General features: G+C 36.0%; 1 protein-coding gene across 9 annotated transcripts in view; it reads left to right on the forward strand.

Moving 5' to 3' along the window:
* The window catches only part of ADGRB3 (adhesion G protein-coupled receptor B3), a 443,632-nt gene that overhangs the window by 190,282 nt on the left and 240,826 nt on the right, over nt 1–12,524 (forward strand). For all 9 annotated transcript variants that reach the window (XM_065056220.1, XM_065056221.1, XM_065056215.1 and 6 more), the window contains 4 exons: nt 1,793–1,957; nt 5,715–5,879; nt 6,739–6,903; nt 12,133–12,234. In XM_065056220.1, coding sequence (XP_064912292.1) covers nt 1,793–1,957; nt 5,715–5,879; nt 6,739–6,903; nt 12,133–12,234 — 597 coding nt within the window. The remainder of the gene's footprint in view (nt 1–1,792; nt 1,958–5,714; nt 5,880–6,738; nt 6,904–12,132; nt 12,235–12,524) is intronic.

Below are 12,524 nucleotides of genomic sequence, written 5' to 3' on the forward strand. Positions count from 1 at the left end.
GGAATGTTCCTGAGGGGGTTATTTTTGCTAATATAATGCAGATTGATATGATACTTAAAATAAGATCATTTTAAGAAAGCTAGCCATGTAGGATTTGGAATAATTATTGCGCTTTTTGACCACTTGTACATGACCAAGTAAAAACCTTTAATCAATTGAGCTGTTATCCAGTGGGTAAAATCTAACTGAAATGAAACAACATTTTCTGTCAGGTATGATATCTCAAAAGTTAGATAAAAAACTTTCTACCTACAATAGCATCTGAAATGACAATTTTCCTTACTTTTAATGAAATGCAATAGAACTTACCTACATGTATAATTCTCCTTGATCTTACTCATGATTTTGTGATAATATGCCATGGACCTGAACCTCCTTTTGCACCCTTGGCAACTGAATTTCACCTCAGGAAATGTTATTCTCATCCTTACAAATAAAGGGTTTTATTTGTAGAAACTGGGCATGTGATACACGCCTTCAGGGCAAAGGAAACCTATACACAAGAAATTCTTTCAGAGTGATGAAAAAAAGTGAGGACAAAACAGAAAATGTATTTCTTCTGTAATGTTGTGAATCTTTACCTATGATAAGCTGAGATGTTACACATTATTTCACCCTCCAGACACCCACACTTTGCAGAAACCCACAGAGTAATGTCATACCGAGTGTGATGCTCAGTCTGGTTACTAAAACTCTGCATTTTTCTTAAATCCCTTTCCTCACTGCAGTTCTCATTATTATATTCCTGTTCTCATGGAGCCTAATTTAAACCTGTGCAACTGCATTTATTTATGCAGAAGAAAAATAAATGAAGTTTGTTTTGCAGTGTCTTTCAATTTATAAAGAACTGTTTTACAAATGCATGCATGGAATTGTCTTACCAGTACATGCTTAACTATATTAGAGAACTTTCTGAAAATTCGACTCCAAGTGTTTCTGAAAATGGAATGCATGTGGTATGTGAGCTTATATGTATATTGCATATTAGTTTCTCCTACAGTGGAAAAAAAATATGGTAGAGAAAGGTGCATCTTCTATGATTCTTTATATTAATGAAGTGCTTTCATGTAAAATATTGGTATGTGTTTGTAATTTATTGTGTAGTCTGAAGGTGTTTGAAGTTTGTTGAGTGAACATTTTTAAGAAAGAGTGATGCATGCATTACTGTGTATTTCAAATCCATGAATATGTTAATGTAAGGAAGTAGCATGGATCTCATGTGGTCGTAGAACTTTTGAGGAAGATAATGAAGCACACATACTGCCATTTTTCTACCAAAATTTAAATGAGTGAAAAATTTAAGATAACAATCCCAATTTATGATGGTGACATAGTAAGAAATTATTGCATTTATTCCTATATTTTCAGAAGAAAGCTTAATTTTTATCGCTTCAAGTTTTTAGAGTTACACATATACATAAAGTATATGCCTGATTTTCACAGACTGGTCTCCTGAAAATCAGGGCTAATTAACATATCTGAAGTCGGGCACCAAAGGTATTGTAACTAGCCATCTTTCTTAAAAGAATGAAAGGAAATGTGGTGGTGAGATTAGTTTAAGTATTAGAGAAAATGGTTCAAAGTTAAATATGTTTTAGAGAAAACATACTTTTAAAATTTAAATGAAATTAAGTCAGAAGGATTTCTTTGCCAATGCTTGTGATTTCCTATGTACTGATTTCTTTGAAGGTGGCAAAATAATTCCCATTTAAAATACTGATCTTGTTTATTCTTAAAACTTTCTGTTACTTCTGTGTCTGTTTCTGGTTAAAATCTGTTTGGTTTGTTGCAGTACATGGCGTTTGGGAGGAATGGTCACCTTGGAGTTTATGTTCATTCACATGTGGTCGAGGCCAAAGAACTAGGACGAGGTCATGTATACCTCCCCAGTATGGGGGAAGATCATGTGATGGCCCGGAAACACAACATAAACCTTGCAATATTGCACTCTGCCCTGGTGAGCTCAAATAGCAACTCTCTGCTTTTTTTACAGTGCATTCGATGTGGGTTGTTTGTGATTTCTTTTACTGTCTTTGCACACAGAAAAAAAAATGTCATGCAAAGTGAGTAGAGAGGATAATGTAATTTGTATTTCTGACTGTGATGATTAAAGGATATGATCAAGGTGGTAACTGCGAGATACTGCACAAGCAGACAATCCTTAGTTTCTTCAAGATTCTCTGTAGGGCACAGTATGTTGTGTAGGAAATCTTGATTCAGAATAGGTCTTAGAGGATGAAAAGGCAAACAACATGCTGGGTGTGTCTTAAAGGCAGACAGTCAGAGATCACACAGTTTGTGTCCGCCATATCTGTTTAAATTATGTCTGCTCAGAGAATTGTTTATTCATCATACAACAAACATTTGGAAAATGTAACGTTAATTAACTTTTATTAGTGTATTCAAAATGGATATAATTTACATGTGCATGGAAAGAAAGGCTAACACAAGCAAGGGAACTATTCAAATCCTAGTTAAGTCCTTAAAGTAAGGATTTTATGCATCTCATTTCTGGGAGGTAGTCTCTAAGCCACATTCAGAAAACTACCCCTAACCAAGTAAACAGTGTGGGGGCTTCATGTTAAACTTGCCATCCACTGAAACTGAAACTCAAAAAAAATAACCTATTCTTTCAAAACTGATTTTAATGTTTTTGTCTACAGATTATGATTAATTTTGAATAAATTTTGCAATATCATAGAATCATTGCAGTTGGAAGAGACTCTCAGAATCATTGAGTCCAACCATAACCTAACCTTGCTCTAGCACTAAACCATGTCCCTAGGAACCTCATCTAAATGTCTTTTAAACACCTCCAGGGATGGTGACTCAACCACTTCCCTGGGCAGCCTGTTCCAATGCCTGATAACCCTTTCCATGAAGAATTTTTTTCCTAATATCCAATCTAAACCTCCCCTGTCGCAACTTGAGGCCATTTCCTCTTGTCCTGTCACTTGCTACTTGGTAGAAGAGAACAACACCCTCCATACTGCAACCTCTTTTCAGGTAGTTGTGGACAGTGATAAGGTCTCCCCTCAGCCTCCTTTTTGTCATATGTGTGTGTATATATGTATGTATGCATATATGCACACACATATATATGTATATGTGTGTGTATATATGCTAAAAATACCTAAGTATTACAATGAGTTCAGTAACCATAAGGAAGATTATATATATAATAATATTTTCTGATTATTGAACTAATTGTAGTACTTAGGAATTAGAAATGTGTGAAGTAGCTGTAATGTGAGAAATCTCTTTCAGGAGTTCTCTTTGACAGCGTGAAGGTTGCCCTTTCATTAGGTCTATAGAATATCTGTCAGTTCACAACATTGTTGTAAATAGATTCTCCATGGCCAGAGCTCTTCCTGAAAAGGGTGGGTGGATATTTCATTAGCAAATGGTTGTTTGATGATTTGAAAACAGACATGAAGGAAAAAATGAAAATTAGTGCCTGAACTTTGCTTTTCTTCTGGTCAGCAAATCATAATCCAACTTTAAAACAAAATTTGTAGAAAAACTTTCAGTGTTGAATGCAGCTGCAAAAATTTTGAATTAATCCAGTTTTTGGCCAAGTTGGCTGCAGTGCAGTTTTACATGTGCCTACACAAAAGTAATTAACATGATACATGAGCATGAAGCAGAGTTGACAAGAAGAGAAATGCCAAATAAAAATAGCAGAGAAGAAATGAATGCGTTCAATTCACTTCAGTGTCACAAAGAAACACGAAAGATACTACACCTAATCTGTCAAAATAAGCAGTTATCTGAGAATTCTGGATTTTGAAGATTCATTTGTACCTAAATGACTTTCACTAGAGGAAATTATATACTGTTTACATTTAAAAGTAACAGTTTAAATCTTTGCTGAATGTTAAGATTTGCTGTCCTTTGAATGTTCAGTTTTATAAGGGAATCTTAATGTTGAATTCTTTACTCTTTTAACGGTATTGCTGAAGTAGAAAACTCACACACTATTTGCTCCTAAAGAAGGGAGATGTATGAAATATATATGAGAAGCCATGGAATGAGTTTTCTCCAAAGCCACCATAATAATTGATTTAATCTTTCCTACCCTAAATAATAGTATACAGCAAACTGAAGAGGGTGCATAGAAATGTAATTTCCTTAAGATTTTCCTCTTCACATAAAGCTTTTATGATTAATGAGTGCAACTAGCTTACATGTTTGGAAAGATTTCCATTTTCTGCTGAATAAATTATTGGGGTGCAGCTTCAGAGCTTGAGAGGTATCTGCATTGAGAAGTGGTCCACAACCAGGCATTACATGGAGTATTTAATATAGAACTTTAGGAAAAAGCCTCAAAACCTCTCTTCATTTAATTCACTGGTTACTGAGATCCTGGACATTAAAGATACGGATAGTATCTTTGAAGTGTTAGAGATGTTCTGTGTTTACTGTCCGACAACAGTAAAATAGTTCACCTCCATGTTTCACTAAGCAGTGGTGCACCCATACAGGCACAGTATGTTAAATCACTCACTTTAAGATTCTGCTTCCTATTGTGCTTATTAACACCAGAAACTTCAGAAGCTGCTATTCGAACCCTCCTTTAGAAGAATCCCAAAATCAGACCTTGGCAAGTGTGCAAAATGAAGTTACTCATTTTCAGCAGTGGTGCTTTTATGGCCATAGTAGTTATAATCCCAGGTTTTCAAGAATGAGTGTTAATCAAAATTGTATTGCAACCTACATTTTGAGTTTATATCGGGTAACTGCAGGTACCTGCAGGTACGCTGATTGCTGAACTCTATGAATGCAGGATTCTGAATTAGCACAATCAGTGATAACACATTTCATAATGCTTACCCATTTTCAAAAATACTGTCTAGTCCTATTATCTGTTATAGACCACAGAATTTTTCACTTGTAGGAGAACTTAATTGGTTTATTTTTTTTTATTATTTTGGTTTTTAATATTTTAATTTACCTCAAGAAGCTTTCTGATATACAAAATTAAAAATGAAAATCCTAAACCTTTAGTCGTGGGAATATTCATCCAAACTCAAATGTATGGATTAATACAAAATAATAAATACAAAACTGGTCACCATATCCATAGTGTTTCAAAATTCAATTTGACAAATTCAGAAAGAAGATTACACAATGTGCAAATATAAAAGTAGTCTTGAGGAGGAAGGCAGGCTGTTTCTGTCCTACATTTTCCCTCAAAGGAATGTTGAAGAACTGAGATAATTTTCATTACAGAGAGGCTTAATGATACAAATATATTCAGAATTTTAAGTATAGAGAACAGAGACTTTGTGTCAAGCATAGTGGTAACTTCTGTTTTCCTTTTCCCGTTCAACTAGAGAGACCTCATTTCACAGTCAGGATCACCACAGCTGTAATAAATCACTTTGAAGGGGTCAGGGTTTACATGATAGAAAATTGGTATGCAACCAAAATCATAATTTATCCTTTGTTATTTCAGTATATAATTAGAGCACATGGAACATTATTTACTTGAAGAAAAAGGAAAACAGTTTTAAAGGATTTTAAAGTAGCTCATAATGGTGGTTTCTGTGTTTGATTGCTGTAAGAAGTCAAGCGTATTCAGGCTAGGACCGGTCTGAGGGCTTGCATTCAGGCCTAAGCTGAACCGCCCTGCCCCAGAAGGGAGCCATGGGGCCCTGCCCAGCTCAGGTGGTAACTCTACTGTGTCCATCTCTTTTGTGCCCGCCGTGCAGTCGACGGACAGTGGCAGGAGTGGAGCTCGTGGAGCCAGTGCTCGGTGACCTGCTCCAACGGCACCCAGCAGCGCAGCCGGCAGTGCACGGCGGCGGCTCACGGCGGCTCCGAGTGCAGAGGGCCCTGGGCTGAGAGCCGGGAGTGCCACAACCCCGAGTGCACCGGTGAGTACCCGTGGAGCTGCATGCCACCTCTCCTGCTCGGGAGAGACCCAGGGGCTGGTCCTGCCCGTAGCTCTGAGATGGCAACTGGGGATGCCCCAGCAGGACACTGGGCTGCACAGGGACAGAGCAACGGTCTCCAGAGGGAGGCCTGGGGCCTCAATCTTTCTGTTTGGTGAGATGAAAAACTGAAAAATATGTCTGGAAAGAGTGCATGATGAGCAGCATATCAGCTTTTCGGTTTTATTACCGTTTACAGGACATTAGAAAGATATGTTTGAGGCCTAAAAACTTGATAAAGTGTTTCACAAACCTAGAAAGTAAATGTGTATGAGCTGATTCCTTTTTACACCAAGACTACTTTGTGATCCTCTGGCACTGTAAAAGCAGCCTTCCAGGTTGGGTAAATTACATTTATACCTACTTTTAAGCCTCATTTGCAGTGTCAGAGCATATAAAAATCAAGCTTCTAAAATACCATGTGAAAAAAATGTTTTTATTTAGTTTTTTAAAGTGTAGTGATACATGCTGTAGATGTGTATCATTAGCATACAACAGCACTATACAAGTATATATATATATTAAAAAAAAACCACAGAAAGGACAATGTCTGTTTTGCAGTCTAAGTGTAAGTTAATGTGTGCCACTTTTTATTTTATCTTAATATGCAAGTCATTTAGACAACAATGCCATACTTAGGTGCCAAGTGGAGACTTGCCCATCTTCCATGCAGCTACATTTACCCCTTCTGTCTCTGTTGTATTTGGGAGGCTTTCTTCTCTTACACAAGTAAAGAACAACTTATCTGTCCTCCTTTATGACTGTCATTATATCACCACTGTAACTATATTTTCCCAAACAGCAAATGGCCAGTGGAACCAATGGGGCCACTGGAGTGGCTGTTCCAAATCCTGTGACGGCGGCTGGGAGAGGCGGATAAGGATCTGTCAAGGTGCTGCCATGACCGGGCAACAGTGTGAAGGAACCGGAGAAGAAGTTAGAAGGTGCAGTGAACAGAGGTGTCCTGGTGAGATGCAAATATAATAATTGTTATTATCCACACTACAGAATGGCTTAATTTAATGGTCATCTTTAGGAGAGATCAGATCCATGTCCATAGAGCAAAAGCCAAAAAGAGCCATATCTGGCTTTGCTTTACACATCACTGATGTTTTTCTCAGCAGCATTTTGCTTATGTAGCTCACTGTAAGCTAGCCCTCTTGGATATCTGAGCAACGCATCATGTTTTAAATAAATCAAAATGCCATAGCATAGAATATTATCAGGGAAATATATAATTGCATAGGTATGCCTATATTATTTGGAGCAGCTAGGATTTGCTGCAGAAAATCTCTCTGAATGCTCTGTTTCTCATAAAATCGGGTCTGGTTTTGTAATCATGGCATTCCTTTTGTCCAGTGTGGAAGAGATGTCTTTGTAATGCATTTGACATAAATTTCAGTGCAGTAAAGATAAAGGAAAAAGTGAAACTTCCTGTATAGAAAGAAAGAAGATGAGCAAGATTTTATAAAAAAGCAAAGTAATTTAAAATGAAAAAACTCACATTTTTCCTATTCAAAATATATTTATTTGCAGCACATTTTACTTTGCAGTACAGTAGAACAATGAATCTCATTGTATTTGAAGAACAACAAAGGGAAAATTTGTAGCTATAAAGTTATAATACTATACTGGAGAAGTTAACCAAATTTAACTGCTTCGAAAATGATCTCTTTAATTTTTATAAAACATTCATTGTTTGAAAAGCAGTACAAAACAGTATTTGTGTTGGATTCCTAAACAAATTATAATTTCCATAGTTAATGCAGACTTCCTCTATGAAAACACAGCAATCAGGAAAGGTTAATGTGAATCTTCTCAATAAGCAGACATTCAGATCAGCCACCTTCTGCTTATAAAACCATTCTTGAAATAATTTGCATTTTTATGTTTGAAAGTAAAACCATATTGCTACAGTCCAATTTTAAAAGGTTGCCACCTGCTGTTAATAAAATATTATACAGATGTATTTACAAGTCGAATGCACACAGATTTATTTGCCATTTGATAAATTTACTTATTTACTTGATTATTTTCAGATTAGAATAAATATGCTTACAGAAACCATAACCTAAAGCACCTTTTAACAAGATATACTTGTGCAGAAGATGATACATGAATAACAGATTTAATTTATCTGTTTCTAGACTGACATTTACTAAAGCATCTCAGATTTAAATGTAGACAGTGGATAATTTACCAGAATTTTTTAAAATAATATGCATATTTACATTTTATAAACACCAAACAAAATTGAAAAGTTCTATACAGAGATAATCCTTCAAAATATAAGGAAATTTCATTATTTTAATGCTTTATAGAAAGTTAATTATAGCTGACTTTAAACTGTGGAAGAAAAAGCTGAACAAAACTTTTTTCTATTATGCTGCCCTCAATTAATGTTACTTTGCAAACAGAGCTTTTCACTTGACTAACTGAAAATCTTGAGTGGACTTTTTGCAGTTTGAGTTCTGCATTATCTGAACATTATACAAGATCTTCTTCATAGTCAATCAGTTATTCTCTTTGAATGGTTTGGGCAGGGACAGAATTACATCAGACACTCCTAGAAGCTGAATATAAGCAGCACTAAGAATGGCAGGCTCAGAACTGTTATCTGAAAGTTTCTCAGACAGCTTGGTTTCTGGACAGATGTTGAGTGTCTTTCTTTGTGATTTATTTCTGTTCACAAGTAACAATTTTTAAACTGTGGTTGTTTCCTTTCATTGTGTAATATTCTGTGAATGAAAAACAGAGATCTGAAGATACTGTGGCTTCAGTCATTTCTCTCTTGTTTAACTTCAGCTTTCACTCCTAGTAGGTCAGCAAGTGTTTAGGATTTAGTACTCTTCAATTTTAAGAGTAACTTAGGTCTTAATAATATAGTATTGGTTTCCAGAAATACTTAATTCCATAATAGTTCTGTAATAATTCTATACATGTTCCAATATTTATGCTTTAACCAGATTTTACTCAAAGCAGATCTTCAATACTGTTCTCATAAGCCTATTGTCAGTGGTAGAAAACATAGTATAGAAATCATATTGACCAAAATATTACTGAAAACAGGATAGACCTGTTAACAAAAGGATAATGGTGTGCACCTGCTGACAAAGACTAGCCAGGTTCTTCAGAGGCAATACTAGCTATGTAAGGTAGAAGTGAGAAGGGGAAAAATTCAAATACTTGTCAACAACTAAATAATAAAATTAAACCTTTGGGCTTTGTTTTTACTCTGATTACAACACTATTCTACAGGATATTCAAAAGCTTTTTTCTGTTGCCTTTTTTAAGATAATTTTGCCTGTGGCATTGAACTAGGATTCAGGAGAGGAGCTGTAGTTCTAGCTTCATTTGTGGGCTGCTGTGTGCTATTGGCTAACTTGCTTCACCCTTTCATTACCCTTTCCCATATTTACTAGCTGCCTAGGTAGATTGTAAATTCTGCAAGGTTGTGTATGTCTCTTGCTTTGTCTTTGTGTTGTACAGAGCTTTCTCAGATTCCAGATGGGTTGATTACCTTTTGGAGATGCATGTCCTCTCACCAGTAATGTCAGAGGAAGACTGTGCTCCTAGATCAGTGACTTTATTGAGTGTTTGTTCTTAGGTGGGATGAATTCAGGCCTATCAACACGGGGGTGTAATGTGATATAATTGAGTACATACGCCGTGTGGGAAGATATTACTGAATCACATTGGCAGTGAAAGAGACCTCTGCTTTTTACATGCCAATTTTAGCAAATTTACTTCAGTATTTTCTGTATTCTTCTAAATTTTAGCAATTTTCTATGATTTTGTACAGCTAACTCACACTTATCTGTGGGTGTTATAAATGAATTGTGCCATAGTTATAAGAACACTTGAACTGGTCCTGAGCAAAGCCAGCAGAGCCAGCAAGGCTTTTTAACTCAGATGTAATACCCCTCCAGCGTGACTGCAATGTCTCCATGGGCAACATGCGTTGGAGCCTCACAAATGCCTTAATGTGGGTAGATATCTGATTAGTAAGCTCTGCCAGATATACTTCAGCTTTGGGAAGAACTAGTTTGTTTATTATGCAGAGCATTCCTTGATCCAAGGTATTTGTACAATGCGTTGAAAGACACAGAGTCAGCCAGGAACCAGGAAAACCTCTTTGCCTGGGCTACGTGATACCTCTTCCAAGCTCTGACTTGCTCCTGCACCTCTTTCCTGATAACTCTGGTTCTTGGGAATGCCTTTGAACACAACACACAGGTGCACAGAATATCTCTGGCACCAAGCTAAAGTTAAAACAGAATTGTGAGTTCTGAAAAGTGTGACACAAAAGCACAGAAGTAATACCCTTTCAATCAGATAGGAGATTACCTGTAACTTGCTAACATAAAGAGAAAATATTCTGTATATAAGTGTGCATACATATATATTTGTATGTATATATTTTTTTCAGAAAAAAAAAAGACAAAACACGGTCAATATTGAGACAGAGTTTTAGTTCTGTGAATCAACACCTAAAGTGTTGTTTAATGAACAGAACACGTTTGAAATATTCACAGCTGCATGACAAATACACTTCTCAAAGAGCTCTAAGCTTTCGCAAATTTATGTAATTTATAATGGTACCTCCACATTATGTTAATTTATGCTTCCCAAATCAGAACATTTCTTTTGTTTATGAGGTCATAATAGGATGGTAATTGCATTTGCTTATGTCACCAGATGGCTTATGTTTATCAAAATCTGGCTTTTCCCATTGTAACACTGGCTTGATGTGTTCACTTTTTGGGCATGTCTGAAGCAGGGGTAGTATTCTAGACTACAAATATAACCAACTTTCTTTGGATTTTGCCATTAATGGATCTCTTGCTTTTTAAGCAGCACCAACTTACCTTGATTTATGATTCAGGAATGCTGATGTTGAGGCAAATTTAGCAAGCAATTTTTCTACCCAACCATGATTCATATTAGTATTACTGAGCCATCTGCAAGGTATTTTTTGTTCTCCACAAAGAGAGGGTACAGCTTTGTGTGGAAGACCGCTCAGTTCCCTTACTCACCTCAGTCTTCCGTCAGCAGGCGTACAAAACAGGGAAGATGGACAGTTTTATGGGTCAGGTAATGGCATGGGCAAAATCTGTAGTCTGTTCCTGCGTCTGCTAGAGATTTCCCATTCAGCCATGGGTGAATCATTGCTTTTTGCCTGATCACCCCATCTGTTATAGTGATAGAATTTCCTTTCTCTTTTCCTTTTTCTTGTTTTGTGACAGCTTTGCTGTAATACAGTAGGGTTACAATTTCCCTGAAATACCTATAATAATACTTTTAAACAACTCATGGCTTTTCTCTGCTGAATTTGGAATGAATTAGATTTCAGTAACTGGCATTTGTTAGTGCTTTATGTTGTGAGACAACTTCAGCAAGATATTTACTGTGTTAATCTAATTTACTCAGAAATCATAAACTGGGAACCTACAGTAAAAAAACAAAGAACAAAAGCAACCTGTAAGTCATGAGCATGTGAAAATAAAATGAAGCATTTACAGAAGCTTCTTTTTCCCCATACGGCTCTGTTACTACAAAATTGTGGAAAAAAAAAATCCCTTTAAGTGGGAATAACAAGTGAAGGGCCATTTTGTTTCATAGCCACTAAGTCCCACATTATTGACTATACTTGCTTAATTACCAATTTGTACTGAAATACATTTCAAATAAATAACCTGCTTTTTGGTCTTTAGAATATACAGCTCTTACTTGATGGCCTTAGCACTACTAATGTTTCAGCTGTGGTTTCAGAACTGATTCTTTCATATGCAGTTCAAGTTTTAGAAAAATCGTTAAGAACTTTAATGTGAGGTAGGCATCACAGCTTATAACATTCTAGGTATCATCAACTTCTGCTAGATGCTTAATATTATTGATCAAAATAGAGCATCAATAAAAGATTAAAATCTGTTAGCATTGCAGCTACAACCTAAAGAATGTTTGTTTGCTGCAGAGAATTAAATGCACAGACTATATGAAATAAATGCCATTATGAAGACAGATACTGTACAAAAATTTCAGGTTTTTCTTTTTTGTATTTCATCATTAAAATTAAACCAGATGAAACATATACATCTCAGGAAAAATTAGGACAAGATTGAAGACCTACTTTTCTCGTATAAAATATCTGTTGTGCATTAATGTTTATATTTAAATCCTCATTTCTAAATGGCAGCACCTTATGAAATATGTCCTGAAGACTATTTGATGTCAATGGTGTGGAAGAGGACCCCAGCTGGGGACATGGCATTCAATCGATGTCCTCTCAATGCCACAGGTACAGTATTACTTTGAAATTGTACAATGATGAAAGAGAGGACAAATCTTTCACATTGTGTTCTAGACATAATCATTACTAGACTTGTACACTTAAGTATATATGCCTACATGTGAGTACATCTATATAGACCACACATATTTACATATGCATATGCATATGCGTACATATAGTATATACATGTACATATACTCTGTCTCTCATAGCTTACATATATGCATGGGTCTGTGGTGTGTATATAGGCATACACATACATATTTGCATTATAGCCAGAGAGAAAAAGGTGAGAA

The sequence above is a fragment of the Columba livia genome, chromosome 3 (genome assembly GCF_036013475.1).
Source record: "Columba livia isolate bColLiv1 breed racing homer chromosome 3, bColLiv1.pat.W.v2, whole genome shotgun sequence".
Lineage (NCBI taxonomy): Eukaryota > Metazoa > Chordata > Aves > Columbiformes > Columbidae > Columba > Columba livia.